Source organism: Neolamprologus multifasciatus, chromosome 22, assembly GCF_963576455.1.
Source record: "Neolamprologus multifasciatus chromosome 22, fNeoMul1.2, whole genome shotgun sequence".
Lineage (NCBI taxonomy): Eukaryota > Metazoa > Chordata > Actinopteri > Cichliformes > Cichlidae > Neolamprologus > Neolamprologus multifasciatus.
The window spans coordinates 34260144-34275439 of NC_140459.1; the positions used below are offsets into that span (position 1 = coordinate 34260144).

At 43.0% G+C, this 15296-nt stretch overlaps 1 protein-coding gene across 4 annotated transcripts in view; it reads left to right on the forward strand.

Annotated features, from left to right (window-relative positions):
* LOC146493871 (stonustoxin subunit beta-like) overlaps positions 1–8730 on the forward strand; it is a 50039-nt gene extending 41309 nt beyond the window's left edge. For all 4 annotated transcript variants that reach the window (XM_085149735.1, XM_085149737.1, XM_085149734.1 and 1 more), the window contains 4 exons: positions 114–287; positions 471–625; positions 7549–7595; positions 7744–8730. In XM_085149735.1, the coding sequence (XP_085005861.1) occupies positions 594–625; positions 7549–7595; positions 7744–8132 (468 nt within the window). In that variant the 5' untranslated portion in view covers positions 114–287; positions 471–593 and the 3' untranslated portion in view covers positions 8133–8730. The remainder of the gene's footprint in view (positions 1–113; positions 288–470; positions 626–7548; positions 7596–7743) is intronic.
* The last annotated feature ends 6566 nt before the right edge of the window (positions 8731–15296 follow it).

A 15296-nucleotide genomic window follows, 5' to 3' on the forward strand; every position in this document is an offset into this window, starting at 1 on the left:
CCTCCACATGATTTAACTTCTATAGAGATGATATTTTATCTAGATCGTGTTTTTTTCAAAGGTTCAGACCAGAAAGTTTAACATTATTATTTTTCTCATTATTGTCTCTTCAGATTGAGTGTCTGTAATCTCTCAGAGAGAAGCTGTGAAACTCTGTCTTCACTACTCAGCTCCCAGCCCTCTAGTTTGAGACAGCTTGACCTGAGTAACAATGACCTGAAGGACTCTGGAGTGAAAGTTTTGTCTTCTGGACTGAAAAGTCCATATTGTGAACTGGAAACACTCAGGTCAGCGTTCTCGAAATGTTCAGTAGATGAGGTTTAGAGGTTTACAATCTAAGGTTTAGATTGACTAATGGCTATTTTTAACTCCTGTTTTAGTCATGCCATTTCTTCATGATTTTTGGCTGCAATTTCCTGTTAGCATTTAGCTATTTTGCTATTCTCTAAGAGTATTTGTCATGTCTGCAGGCTGTCAGGCTGCCTGATCACAGAGGAAGGTTGCAAGTCTCTGGTCTCAGCTTTTAGCTCCAGTTCTTCCCATCAGAAAGAGCTGGACCGAGCTACAATAACCCAGGAGAGGCAGGAGTGAAGATGCTTGAGCAGCTAAGACTGGACACTCTGAGGTATGTAGATGGCCGTTACAGCCACAAACAGTGTCTGATAGATGAGGAAACTGGCTCTGTCTGATTACTTAATGCTGGAAACCAGTGTTATTTGAACAATCACACATATAGGAACATTTTTCCCATTTCTGGTGTAACTTAAACAGTAGATGTCTGTATGGGGTCTCAAAGGACAAAATCTCTGTCAGCAACAACGGTGCAGCCTGTTCAAACTGATCTCTGGAAAGGAACTGACATTTTCACTCTCTTTATTTATTTTAAGTTTTATCTGTGTGCAGAGACCATGTCCAGGACATGTTTAGCCTGGCCCAGCATGAACTAGAATTAGGGGGAAGTTGTTTCCCCAGCTTAGAAAAACATATTAGTAAAAGTAAATGGATTACTAGGTCACTCAACTTAACTGGCCACCTACTAAAATGGGCTATTTTGCACTGCTAGTTTGCTGCTTCTGAGCGTTTACTACTGAAACTTGTTCGTGCTAATATATCAAATTGATCTTCTGGACTTTGTGATAATAGTTAGTGGAAAACAACAGAAAAATAGAATACAGTCAAAGTGAACTTTGGTCGATCAACCTTAAAATTATAATTATAATAAGAAAGAATCATTCCAACAGAAAGAAGAGATTAAGAAACAAAGGGATGGAGCTGGTGGAGGAAACCGGGTCACCGGTTGGGTGTTAGGCCCAGACTAGTGGGTGTTTTTGACTGTAAAGTGGATGTAGCACTAACAACCACTGGTCCTGTTACCCTGCAGCCTGCACTGCAGGATATGTGTTGCAGCACTGAGAGCTCCAGAAAGAGCCTTCATGGTGGCCCTGCAGCCAACCAGCACTTCAGTCAAATGCTGTCAAAAGTGGTCCCAGAGACACTGTTAGCTGTAACCATCAATGACCAAGAATTGTGTCATTTAATTCAGGGTTTCCCTGTATTATTGTTTGATATCATTTCTTTTTTTTTTTTTTTTTTTCTTTATTTTTCCGCCTGTCCCATTTGGTTCTTTAGCCGTCAGAATTGTTGTCTGAAGACCAACAAGGATACCCAATGGATTTATTTTGCCAAATGGATCATCATGGCATTGCCGTATTGGTCCATTTGATCGACCTTTGTTTTTATTATTTATTTTATTTTCAGTTGTTACAGACGGGACAGACATGAGTGAGGGATAGGAAAGGGAGAAAGAAAGAGGAAGGAAAAGAAAAACAGAAGGGGAGAGGGACAGTGAGAAAGGGGGGAAGAAAAAATATCTCCGGGATCACCTGTTGAGAGAAAAAGAATAGAAAACAAGCAAAAAAACAAAACAAAACAATGCAACATACTATACACAACACCATCGCATTAATCTAGCTAAGTGAAAACAGCAGTAAATACTAAATATTGAATGTTGTTGTGCAGCACGCAGGACAGACAGCGCACAATGTGCTTTGAAGTAGCAGCCAAGAAAGGTGTGATTTAAGTCTACGAATAGTGAACACCCATGTGCACACCTGTGTGGATCGGCGCGCTTGTATTCAAATGGTTTCCCCATGTAATGGTCTGCTAGAGGATGTAGAGAGCCATAGCCCCGTCCCCCAGGGCATGAAGCAGGCATGGAGGAGATCCAGGCCCCAGACATCCAGAGGCCCCAGAGTGCAAGAGCCCAAGGAGGACCACCGGAGGGGCATCCGTGCCACCTTCATGGGAAGGGCTGAGGATCCCCAGATGAGGGGTCACCCAGTAGCCACCGGGCAGAAGCTAGAGGGGGCTGCACCGGCGTGCCCGCCGGCTCTGCCGGCAGCCAGCTGTGCCAGAGTGAACCGAGCCGCAGGCACAGAGGCCGGAGGCCCGAGGGCCCCCCGCGCCCCGGAAGAGGCCTGACCGAGCAGCAGGCGCCAGGCCCCGCCAAGTAGTCACCGGGAGTGAGCTGGTACATACCTGAGCGCCCAGCCCCGGACACCAAGAACCACCAACGCACCGACCCCTGAGGGCATCAGTCACCGGCAGGGAGTGTGGTGAGGGGAGATAGGCCTCCACACTTTGGAGGGCCTTGGAGTTCCCAGAGAGGTGAAGTCTAAGACCCGACCTGACATATAGACACAGACAAACAGGCACACACAGACACAGACATGCATTCCCACCCTCATGCACACATATACAAACACTCAGCACTCACCCAACGCAGGAATAAACGTAAATGGACATGTACACACAATCACACTCCCCAAACATACTCTATATCCCGGGTCCAGGTATCCTCACCCCCAGAGATGGAAACGGCACCCAGACCCAAGAGATGTTACCCTTCCCTCCGGGGTGGAGGCAAGCAGACCGCCCCAGGCTCCGCAGCAGCAGGGAGGCCAATCGGACAGCCAGCATCTCTTCCCAGCCCCCCCGCCCCGATGGCTAGCAGAGAACAGGGGTGTGTTAAGACCCCATACCTCCCTCCTCCCGCTCAAGTGTAGTGTTGCTGCGTGTTGCTCTAAAGTGTATTTAAAACAAGGGAGAGCATGGTGCTGCTGCCAGAGAGCAGCAGGTGATAGCACGGCCCCTCCCGAGAACCCTCAATGTCTACATGGATTTAAAATTGAGAGGTGGGCACCGGCGCCAGAGGCAGGTTTGAATACACAGACCGTCTACTGGACGCCGTTAACGTGCCCACCCTCAAGGCCCTATATATATATATATATATGTGTGTGTTATGAGAGTGTAAGTAATGTGGATGTCTAAGTTGTGAGATAAAATTGAGGCACAGGTGGCCAGAAGAGGACAGAGGGGGGGGGGAATGTCTCCCCTGCACCCTGGTGACACACCCGCACCCCAAAGCCCTACCTGTGTGGGTGGGTGTGGTGGAGCGTGAAGAGGGAGGCAGACGGGGATGGGGAGGAAAAGAAGGGAGGGGAGGGTGTCCCTCCCTAGGGCCAGCTCCCCCGCTGACCCCAATATGCACCCCCGTCCCCTGGTATCCACCAAGGCAAGGGAGCCCAGGCCCATCCAGACCGGGGCCTACGGCAGCAACACCGCCAAGCCCCACAGGACCCGGGGCAGCCCACTCTACCCCACCGCAGAGGAAACTGTACCCACCCCAACATTCAATCATCTCCCAGACTACACAAGACACAGACACCCAGGTTAAGTTTATTCTCCACCTCTCCTATGTCTCTCCCCCACCTGCAGAGTGGACTCCTGCAAAGATGGAACAACCTCCCTGCCAGTTCAAGAGCCCCCCGGTTAGGCCGATGCACAAGAGGCCCCCTGCGCCAGGGCTGAGCCCCCGTGCACCCACCCGCCCACAACCTCGGCGACACATCGACGAGGACCGAAGCCCCCAAGGCCCAGCCAGAGCCCCAGCACGGAGGCGAAGCACCCCCGAACCCCAAACCCCCACGCCCGCCCCGGATCCACTCAGGGGCAGCCAGGCCACCAGGCCAGTAACCTACGTCCGCCAGCACAGACCATCCTCCAGCCCCGCTGCACGCGGCCACGAGAAGAACAACCTCTGAGAGCGACCAGAGCCACTAACCAGGTTATGAACACAACCCCCGGGTTAAGCCCTCCAGGGATAACGTCTCTAGGGGTCCTCCAGGTGCCCTAAGCCCATCCCAACCTCCACATCAACTACAATAGCCAAGGCGGGACCAAACCACGACCCCCCACCCCCGCTAGGTGATGGAGCCGATCAAAGGAGCCCAGAGGGATTGATCTAATGTGGTGGCAGAGGCTATATCGAGACTAATGTGATCTATTAGATAGTTTCTGTATTGGCTAGAATTAAGATTATTTTTATTTTTCCAGTTCATGAGGACCGTTTTCTTGGCGATGCATAGGGCAATAAAAACCATGTGGACTGTATTAATTTCTGTAGTGACATCATCCAAATTTCCCAACAAGCATACTAAAGGGGAGGTTGGAATTTTACATTTCAGACACTTTGATAAGTCCTCACATATCTCGTGCCAAAACTTCTGCACTGGTGGACAGAACCAAAGAGCGTGGATGTAACTGTCTGGTGTATTGCCTTGACAGTGTGAGCAGTTGTTGGCGGATGTAAAGCCCATCTTAAACATTCGATGACCTGTATAGTGCACTCTATGCAGTATTTTGTATTGTATTAATTGCAGATTGGGATTTTTAATAAATTTAAAGGTTTTTAAGCAAATCTGAGACCAGACGTTTTGGTCTAAGCTGACTGATAAATCTGCTTCCCACTTTGCAATAGGAAGGGATATTGATTCATCTATTTTAGAAAGTGTTCTGTATATTTTAGATAATAGTTTGGGGGATTTAAGAGTAAGAAATTGAACCACACTTGGTGGTGTTTGTAATTCAACTTGACTGAGGTTAAATTTCTTTTTTACTATGGATTTAATTTGTTGATATTCTAAAAATCTTTTCTTGTTGATCCCATATTGTATAACTAGTCTGTCAAATGGAATAAATTCTGTTCCCTCTAATATATGTTCTAAGTATTTAATTCCTTTACAACTCCATTCTGGGAAATTAATCATATTTTTGTTTTGTAATATGTCAGGGTTATTCCAGATAGGTGTACGTTTGCATGGGATTAATGAAGACTCCGTTATTTTTAGAAACTCCCACCATGCTGACAGAGAAAAGCTGATGTTGATGCTTTTAAAGCATTCATGTCTTTTGATGTTTGAGCTAATAAATGGTAGGTCTGAAATCTCTAGATCATTGCATAGTGCCTGTTCAACATCTAGCCAGGGCTCATCTAAGAGGGTACATTTTAACCATTCTGAGATGAACTGGAGCCTGTTGGCTAAGAAGTATTGGTGAAAATTAGGCAGATCTAGTCCTCCTCTATCCTTGGTTCTTTGTAGCGTTTTTAAGCTGATGCGCGGGGGTTTATCTTTCCAAAGGAATTTAGAAATATGTGAATCCAGAGATCTGAACCAATCTTGTGATGGTTTGTTAGGGATCATTAAAAATAAGTAATTTATTTTTGGCAAGATCATCATTTTTATAGTGGCGACCCTTCCCATGAGTGATATGGGTAGAGATTTCCATCTAGTCAGATCGCCTTCTACTTTCTTTAGAAGTGGGATGTGGTTTAATTTAATTAAGTCTGAAAGCTTAGGAGAAACAATAATACCTAAATATTTAATATTTCCAGATTGTAGTGGGGCAGAAGATGAATTGTGGAAGGAGCAGTTAATGGGAAGAACTGTAGATTTTGGCCAGTTAATTGAATAGTCTGAAACTCTTGAAAACCAGTTTATTAGAGTAATTACCTCAGAGAGGTTGATTTGTGAGTTTTGCAGAAAAAGCAACACATCATCTGCATAGAGACTGATTTTATGTTCTACGTTATTACATTTTATGCCCTTAATTGTTGTAGCCTGTCTAAGTGCTGCTGCTAGAGGTTCGATAAAAATTGCAAAAAGTGAAGGGGAGAGTGGGCATCCCTGTCTGGTGCCCCTCAGGAGACAAAAGCTGGAGGATGTCTGGTCATTTGTTCTGATACGAGCTGTTGGGGAATTGTATAATATTCTTATCCAATTTATGAAAGAGTTTCCAAAACCAAATTTGTGTAAAGTTGCAAATAAAAATTTCCAGTTAACTCTGTCAAATGCTTTTTCTGCATCTAGAGATAATATTATGGTTTCAATGTTTTTATTGTATGAGTAGTCTATTAAATTAAGAAATCTACGAGTATTTGTTGAGGAGTGCCGACCTTTTATGAAACCAGTTTGGTCAGGATGAATTAAGAGGGGGGTTATTTTCTCTAATCTCTTTGAGAGAGCTTTGCAGATTATTTTAAGGTCTACATTTATAAGGGATATTGGACGATAACTTGAGGGAAATAAAGGGTCTTTTCCTGGTTTTAGCAGGAGACTAATGTTAGCAGAATTCATATTTGGTGGTAGTCTGCCATTTTTCTTGATTTCCTGCAACATTCCATGGAATACTGGTGCCAAAATTGTCCAGAATTCTTTGTAGAATTCTGCAGGAAAGCCGTCTGGACCTGGAGCTTTATTAATGGGCATACTTATCAGGGCTTCCTGGAGTTCACCTGGCGTCAGTGGCGAATCCAGTGCCATTGCTTGACTGTCTAGTAATTTTGGAAGAATTTGATATCATTTCTGAATAAATAAATCAAGATGACGAGCCTTTACATGCACTTATTTTAGTATAAATATACAAAAATAAAAGATAATTTTCCTGTTAAGAGAATAAGAAATAAATATATTCATCACATGCATCAAATCACAACCTCCTCCTGCAAGAGTGCAGCATTGTGATTGGTTGATGCTGTTTCCATCATTTATGTTTGTTTACCTTCAACAAATTTGCTCTACAGAGCATTTATTAATTAGAAGGATTATTAATAAACATCTTTCTCTCCAGCTTTTGGTGGAGTGAAACAATAACTCCTATCTCCAGAGGTCCACAGGTCCACTGGCACCTGGTCCTAACTTCACCCATGTCTGCACCCTCAGACATCCCACTGTGGAGGCCTCCTCGCCTGGACCAGTGGCTGCCCTTGTGAGACAGACTTTATGGTCACAAACAGCCCTAATCTGAGAATGAAGGCTCCTTTACATAGAAAGCAGTATGTGGTGTGATGACCGCTGCATTAGCTCAAAATATGTGATGCACTGGCTGCTGCACTCTACCTGTACTGAATCAGTTTTTGTAGCCAGTCCCAGTCTTTACATTTAATATGCAGCCACTCCCTGACAGCATGAATGTCACAGTGTGTTGAACCTTGACTGTGGCACATGTCAATGCTCCCTGGACATCGTGCTTAATAAAGGAGATTAAATGTGATGTGATTATGAGTTTTGCTCTTTTGAAGTTGAAACATTTATGTGTCAAAATGTTGGACTGTTCCTTTATCAGTGTGTAACAGTGTGTGTATGAGAGCCATGTAATGTCCATGTGTGCATGCTGACTGTGCTGCTCTGACCCCCCTCCTCCTTTCAGGGTGGAGCCTGCTGGAGTCCGATGGTTGAGACCAGGTCTGAGGAAGTGTAAGTGTGTTTTTAATGGGATTCATGGAAACAAAGCAGCACACATTCAACCATCTTCATCATGTCAGGAGTCATCATCAAAGTGTCAATCAATGAACAGATGATGGATCAATAACTGCAGCTGGATTGTGTTTGTTCTCTCCATCAGATTCCTGTCAACTCACAATCGACACAAACACAGTGAACACAAAGCTCCAACTGTCTGACAACAACAGGAAGGTGACACATGTGGAGGAGGTTCAGTCATATCCTGATCATCCAGACAGATTTGATGTTTGTGAACAGCTGCTGTGTAGAGATGGTCTGACTGGTCGCTGTTACTGGGAGGTCGAGTGGACGAGGAGGGCTTGGATATCAGTGAGTTACAGAGGAATCAAAAGGAAAGGAAGGAGTGATGAGTGTGTGTTTGGTGGAAATGATCAGTCCTGGAGTCTTTTCTGCTCTGATCATTATTCCTCTGTGTGGCACAATGAACAAAATACATCCTCCTCCTCCTCCTCCTCTGTCTCTAACAGAGCAGCAGTGTATGTGGACTGACCTGCTGGCACTCTGTCCTTCTACAGAGTCTCCTCTGACTCTCTGATCCACCTTGTTGGATTATAATATTATTTTATGCCATATTAGACCCCTAATTAAAGATTGTGAATTATTATGTAGTTTTAGTTTGCATTATTCTCCTGAATTAGAAGAAGGTGATAACTATTACATTTGTTAAACTGATTTGCATTACATTAGACTGCTGATTTATTGTGAATGAATGATATTGTTTTATGATGCATTATACTGCTGAGTTATAAGAAATACTGTTTGCAGAAAGTCATCGCCTTATTTGTCTGGTTAGAAGAGAACAGAGCATACTGCCCCATCTCAGCAGGAGCAGATAAACAGGGAGCCAAGGTCGTAGCTTAGGCGCTGTGTGAGAAAGAATGTGAATGTTTAGGATTTTATGATTAGGTGGGGGCCACTAGAGGCTATAAGAGTTTGATCAAGGCTCCACCATTTTGAGATCTGATGCTGTCTGCTGTATGGTGTCCATCTCCCACGCGTGTGTTCATTAAATCATCGTTTGACTCAACCCGGCCGGACCAGTGTTGTTATTTTGGTTTTCATCTTGTATCCATCCCCAATATTTGAATCCGTAACAGTTTTGGGGGCTCGTCCTTTTGGTATTGGGGTGGAAGTTTTGGAGGCTTGGACAGTCCGAGGTGGTCAGACGGGCAGACATTATCCGGCAATCGAACTGAGTGGACAGGCGCCTTTATAAAAGAGGTAGGCACAGGCCTGTTGATTTTATCCGAAGTGTGCTGAATTGGACGATAAAATTAAATGTCTATTCAGTAAAAGTTGCCGGTGGGTGTCTGTTTTGATTTTGATGAAAAAATCTCATGAGATTTGAAAGTTGAAGTTTATAAGTTACAATGCTGGGTTAGAGTCCCAAGATAAAGGAAAATAATACTGGGTTAGAGTCCCAGGTAGTTTGATAGGTAATTGGTCATTTTGTGAGTTAGAGTCTCCATTGTCCATAACATTGCATCTGCTTCAGTCATACTCTTGTTTTTGAGTGTTGTCTGTTGTTTCAAAGTATTATAAATTATCTAAGGATGGCAATAGCCAAGAGGCGCATAGCCCGGAGGTTACGCTCCCTCCTGGCCGCAGACGCGCGACCTTGACCTGTCGGCGAACAGGGTTAGTTCAGTTTGGCTTGACTGTGGGGTACAGGGCATCCTGGAATAAGCTAGGAGTTAGAGTCTCCTTACCGTGTTGAACGGTATCTGTGCTTTTTTGGACACTTTAAATTGAGTTAAGGACTTTAGAGATGAGGCTAGATACAGTTAGAGTCTGATACTGGTTAATTGATGACAAAAAAGTTGGACTTTCTTCGGTTGGACCCGTTATTTAAATTTGTCAAAATTGTTAGGCGCTAAAACTTTCAGGCCTGAGAGTGATTGTAAATGTAAGACGTCTTTATTAGCTATAAAATAATAGAGTTGAGTGTGAAACGAGGCTGTGTGTGACGACAGTGCGCTGCAGCGCTGTGAACTATTTTTAGACGGTGTGTGAACATGCAAATGAGGTGGCTGCTGTGAAGCCCACAGAGGACTTCCTGTTTAGCGTGTTATTGAGTTTTATAATTATGATTTGCAAACAATGATACATGCCTGTAATTAAAACGCTGATTTTGCTGATTATAATATTACAAATAAAGTTTTGAATGACTACGGTGAATGTTTGATGTTTGGCTGGGTTTTGATATAGGAGAGACGGCTTTGCAGCTGCTGGGGGTGAGTGACCGGAAATCTGCATGCCCATAAAAGGCAACTGCCTGACTTTGTGAACTATGCACCAAGAGAGAGAGAGAGTAAAATCTAGGCAGATGAACCAAATGGATGTTTTAAGAAAAATAGTAAATGAATGTTTTAGTCTCTTAATACAGGTGGATTTCTCTCAACCTGGAGACCTGAGTACAGCGGCAAAAGGATAGATTAACAAAATTGGGACGACAGACAGGCCAAGCTCTGGCTCAAAATTTTACAGCTTGACCTCTCACTTTTTCCCCACCCGAAAAAGAAGCTTAACGGACATCTTCTCCTCCAGTTATCGGTTACCATCACTGGAAATTTTCGGGCAAGTTTTTCACTGAATTGTTTTTGGCACCATGTGTCCCTGAATCTCACAAGCAAGCTCTAATTCCTGGCTGAAGACATGGAATGCTGTTATTTAAGGTGGGAAATCAAAAATTGGGAAACAAAATAAAAACACACACACAACCAGAGAAATATATGAGAAGGACACGTGGTACAGAAATGCCTTGCTTGAGAAAAAAGTTAAAATAACCCACCCACAAACGCACACACACGCAATGAAGAAACAGCTTACATTCATGAACACGTGAAAATTTTCCAGCAAGGTTAAAGCAGCAAAACTTAACATACACCTGTTGTTGAATGATAAAGTCTATCCACTACCAAGGTTATTATCGTTAACAAAAACTAACGAAATAACGAAAACTAGAAGTGAAAAAACATTTTCGTTAACGGAAATAAAAATAAAAACAAAAAAAGGAAAACTAACTAAAACTGTAATGAGTGTTCACAAAACTAACTAAAATTAACTGAATTTATAGCAAAAATGTGTTTAGTTTTCATTGATGTGTGCGTGTCATACAATAGTCAAGGGTGAAAATGAAGTTTAGTTTCCAGAGTTTTTTCTTGCTGTGTCTCATTATGCCAGCAGGTGGCAGCACGTTAGTCGAGTCGTCTGTGTTGCTGCTCCCTCCACGCGCAGAATCATGTCAGGAAAAGTCGGGAGCCAGAGTCCAATTTGGGATTACTTTGAATATGACTGTGTTTTGGATAAAGCAAGTGTCTTGTAGTGGAAAGAGACAAATTATGAGGGACATTTCTAAAGGGAAAAAATCCCACAAACCTTAAAGTGCACTTGAAAAGCTCACACAAGAAGGCTAACCTAGCTTAGCTTGAGAAGGTAAGGGAGCACACTCAACCCTCATCCCCAGAAAACAGAAGCTAACCCCAGGCAAGGCAGCGTGATGCATCCCGAGACAACAGGACGGGGATATCTACACAACTGTGTGAGTCAATTACCTTCAAAAAGTTTATCAATTCACTTGAACCAAGATTACGAACACCCGGTGCTGCGAGAGTTAATAGTCTCATTGGGGCCAAGATATACATTTTATAGTTGCCTGGTATCAATGTTTGCTCATCTGCCTTTATTTATTTATTTATTTAAAGAACCCATAGGTGGGAATGTGAGTTGTCTCTCTCTGCGTGTTAGCCCTGCGACAGACAGGCGACCTGTCCAGGGTGCAGTATGGTAGCTGGAATAGCAACATACCCAAGGATGAGCAGAATGACTGATATGATGAAACTGGGATTTTGTTACACTTAATTATTGCAAACACAACTAAAACTATAACTGAAACTAATCAAAACTAAACTGAAACTAAGGATTTTCAAAAAAATAAAAACTAAACTAAACTAGCAAACAATTGGTAAAAACTAATTAAAACTGATATACAATTGAAAATTGAAGTCAAAACTAAATAAAAATAAAAACTAATGAAAATTGAGAAACTATTAAAACCCTGTCCACTACTAACAAATAAACTTTCTGGGTTGCAGGACAACAACTTAACTTCAAAAAGAAAGACACTGGTATGACAAACCAGTGATGAAACTACAAATTTAGTGGTTAAAAGAGTCAAATTGTGACATGTTTTCTTCTGATTGATTAATACAAGTGATTACTGAATGAAAGAAAATTCCTTTTTTGGGCTTTTAAACATGATCTTAAGAATTTTAACATGTACCTGTGTTGTCCTGTCAACTTGGTGAGTTATGACTTGATTATATAGTGAGAAAAAACAAAAAAATGCGGGGAGAAGGCTGACACAGGGCCTGGCCCCTCTCTGAATAACACAGCCAAAACAACATCATTTTCCTGTTCGTCTGTTTTTGTTTTGTTTTTGTTTTTTCTCTTTATGCTTAATTACAGGCTGCTTTGTCGGCCCGGAAAGCCGAGGCTGACCTGGACTCCTGCTCTCCCCTCTACCATCTTTGCTCTCCCCTCTACCATCTTTGATGTGACCCTGACCAAATGCTACAGCAGCTGGACCCACAACAACAGCCTGAGAATGTCAACAGTGCTGCAGGAAAACGATCTCATGCAGCGGAGACGGAGAACGTTAAATCCAAGGCCCGTTTCACTACACGGGGGAGATTTCCAGACAGCTTCAGCTGACAGAGCTGTGACGAGACGCCTATTAAGCCCAGATGAAAAGTGAGGCCGAGCAAAGGAATGCTGACCTTAACAACTCTGCATTAAAACTGTGCAGGACAGTGACGGACCAACACGGATGATCGGGCAGCAAAAAGGGTGTGCCAGAGACAGGAGGAGTAACTGAGGTCAGGAGGCACCTCAGATTGGACAAAAGCTCCAGAAGAACATAAGCTGAAGGCACAGGTGTCGGGGCTCGGCCAGGAGCTGACCTCTGAGAAGAGCCGAACAGCAGAGCTGCAGAAGGCCGTGGAGCAAAGCAAGGAAAACATCAATAATTCTTCTTCAATCTGACGTGTACAGAAAAGACTCTGAGGTTTCTGCCCTCAGTGAGAGCTCAAGGCATCAGAGCAGAAACTGAGCATGGCTCAGGAGGAGCTGGCTGCTAATCGAACTTATCAGTCAGGCTTAGAGTCCCAGATACAGGACTTGAAATCAGGCCGGAGCTTGCTGGAGCAGGAGGTTGCCAATCCTGACGAGAAGCTCCAACAGCAGGAGCTACAGAAGCAAAAGGGTCAAGTTAAGGAGGAGCGGGACAAGGAGAAGATGCAGGACACTGGAGAAAAGGACTGCCTCAATTGGGGCCAGAACCAGTATGGACAGAACTTTGGGCAGCAGCACCAATGGACCCAAATCGACTGAAAAGGAGGAGGGCAGGACCCCAGAGCACGCTTCAGGCCGTGGTTTACCCAGAACACCAGAACAGGAAAGTGATGAACACAAACACACACAAACACACACATCTACATACACTGACTCAGAATCAAGAGAAACACACATATGAACACATATGCACTCGTTGATTGACTGAGAAATGACACACACACACGCACACAAATCGAAATGCTGATTCAATTCACTGAGAAGTGATCCACACACACACATACACACATACACATGTTTGTGCAATGAAGAGTGATACACACACGCTGATGCAATGAAGAATGCTTTACTAACAAATGCTATGCTGATACACAAAATGCTGCACACAAACGTCCAAATACAGAATCTGTTACAACAACAAGAAGCCATTGATTGTTTATTGGTTAAATGCATTTCATGTCACCCAGAGGGCATTTGTGTAGATTTAGGGGACAGGGTCTAGAGCAGTTTGGTTATGAAAACAATGTCTGTGAGTGATGTCTGTTTATGGCTCAAGGCCTCGACTGAATTGTTTACTGTGCTTCACACAGCCTGATAAGGAGCAGTGGTACAGAGTGAAAATGATGAATTAACGGTGTGAGCCTTATTTCGGAGCGCCACATTTTTGTGATTGAGATTTAATTGAAGGAGGAACATACTGGGAAAAATAAAAAAATAAAATAAAATAAAAAAATAAAAAAATAAAGAAAAGGGGGCCAGCCCTTGGATTTACGTAAGCATCTCACGTGTATTTAACACAATTACCTCAGGCTTTAAAGATCTGTACAAAATTCAACAACTTCATTTGTTCTCATTGAGATGACACGATACAATCTAGTAAGAGTGGTTAGTTGCTGAACTCACAGAATTCATAAGACCGCATAAGATTTCAAACTGCAGGAAAATCACTGGAGTTATAAGAGGCAGACAACGACACACACACCACATGCATGCTATTGCTATTTATTGTGGATTAACCTGTCAAGGGCAAGCACAAAATAATTCTGCCTCAAATACAGGAAATCATAGCTTCCCTGTATTTCCTACATTGTTGGCATGCTGGTGAGTGCTGTTGCTCCACAGTAAGAAGGTCCTGGGTGCAAGTCCACAGTCCGGCTAGTTTGCAGTGGTTTCTCTCTGGGTATTCTGGTTTCCTGCCACAGTGAAAAGTCATGCAGCTGTTAGAGCTAGGTTAATTGATGATTCTAAATTATCCGTGAATGTAAGTGTAAATGGTTGTTTGTTTCTAAGTGATAGACTGGTGACCTGTCCGGGGTGCACCCTGCCTCGTAACCTATCACTTCAGGGTTATTTCCCAGCCCTCCTGCAATCAGGATAAAGATAGGAGGATGGTAGTTGTTGTAGACCCATTCAATTTTTATGGTAACCAGAATCTAGACTTTGTTGAACCGTATGCAATATGAAGACAACATGTAGTATTTAAGGGACCAAGTAGAATTTGGATAAAAGTTATTGAATAGTGTTGAAATAAAATGACAGAATTGTGAAGGATTAAAATATTCCAGGAGCTCAACTTACTCCATCTGAACATGTTTTAATCGTGTTTTATGAACACAAAATGCACAGGTTTACTGAATATGAAAAGGTTGTGTTGATTTAACTCAGTTGTTTAAGTTTCTACCAAAGCAAAACATTTGTGTGCAACCAGTGTCCACTATTGAATCAAATAAGTCCAACATGTTGTTTGTCAGTGCAACAAGAAGTTACGGTACCTGTATGCCTACACAATATTGTCCCGGGAGGGAGAAAAACTTTCTGGTGAAGTTTTGGTTGATTTTTGGGTTTTGCTTAACACTAGGTTGATTTTATCAGTGAGGTTTGGATTGTTTTCTTTCTCTAAGAGAGAGAAAGATGGTTTTATGCTTGGACATGTTTCCAACGGGCCCCAGTATTCGTTATTATATGAGTATTTTATTGGTTACGTTTGTTTTTGCTTTTGTTACAGTGCACTGAAATAAGAACATCTGAGAGGAGTGATCCACCGGTGGTGATATTTTGGTATTTTGTGAGTTCCTGATTTAATAAATCAGCTCTTTAATCCAGGCCTGAGAGATTGAACTTTAAAGCGCTATAAAACATGATTACTAGAAACAGTCGCAAAGTGTTTTTCTCCATGATTATAATGGGCTTGGGAGAAATTCACTTATATGGGGCATTGATCACATGACAAGTCCTGAGGCTAAAAGGATTGCAGCGAGTCAATCCAGTCAAAAAAAACAAGGAACTGTTTTTCCTTTAAAA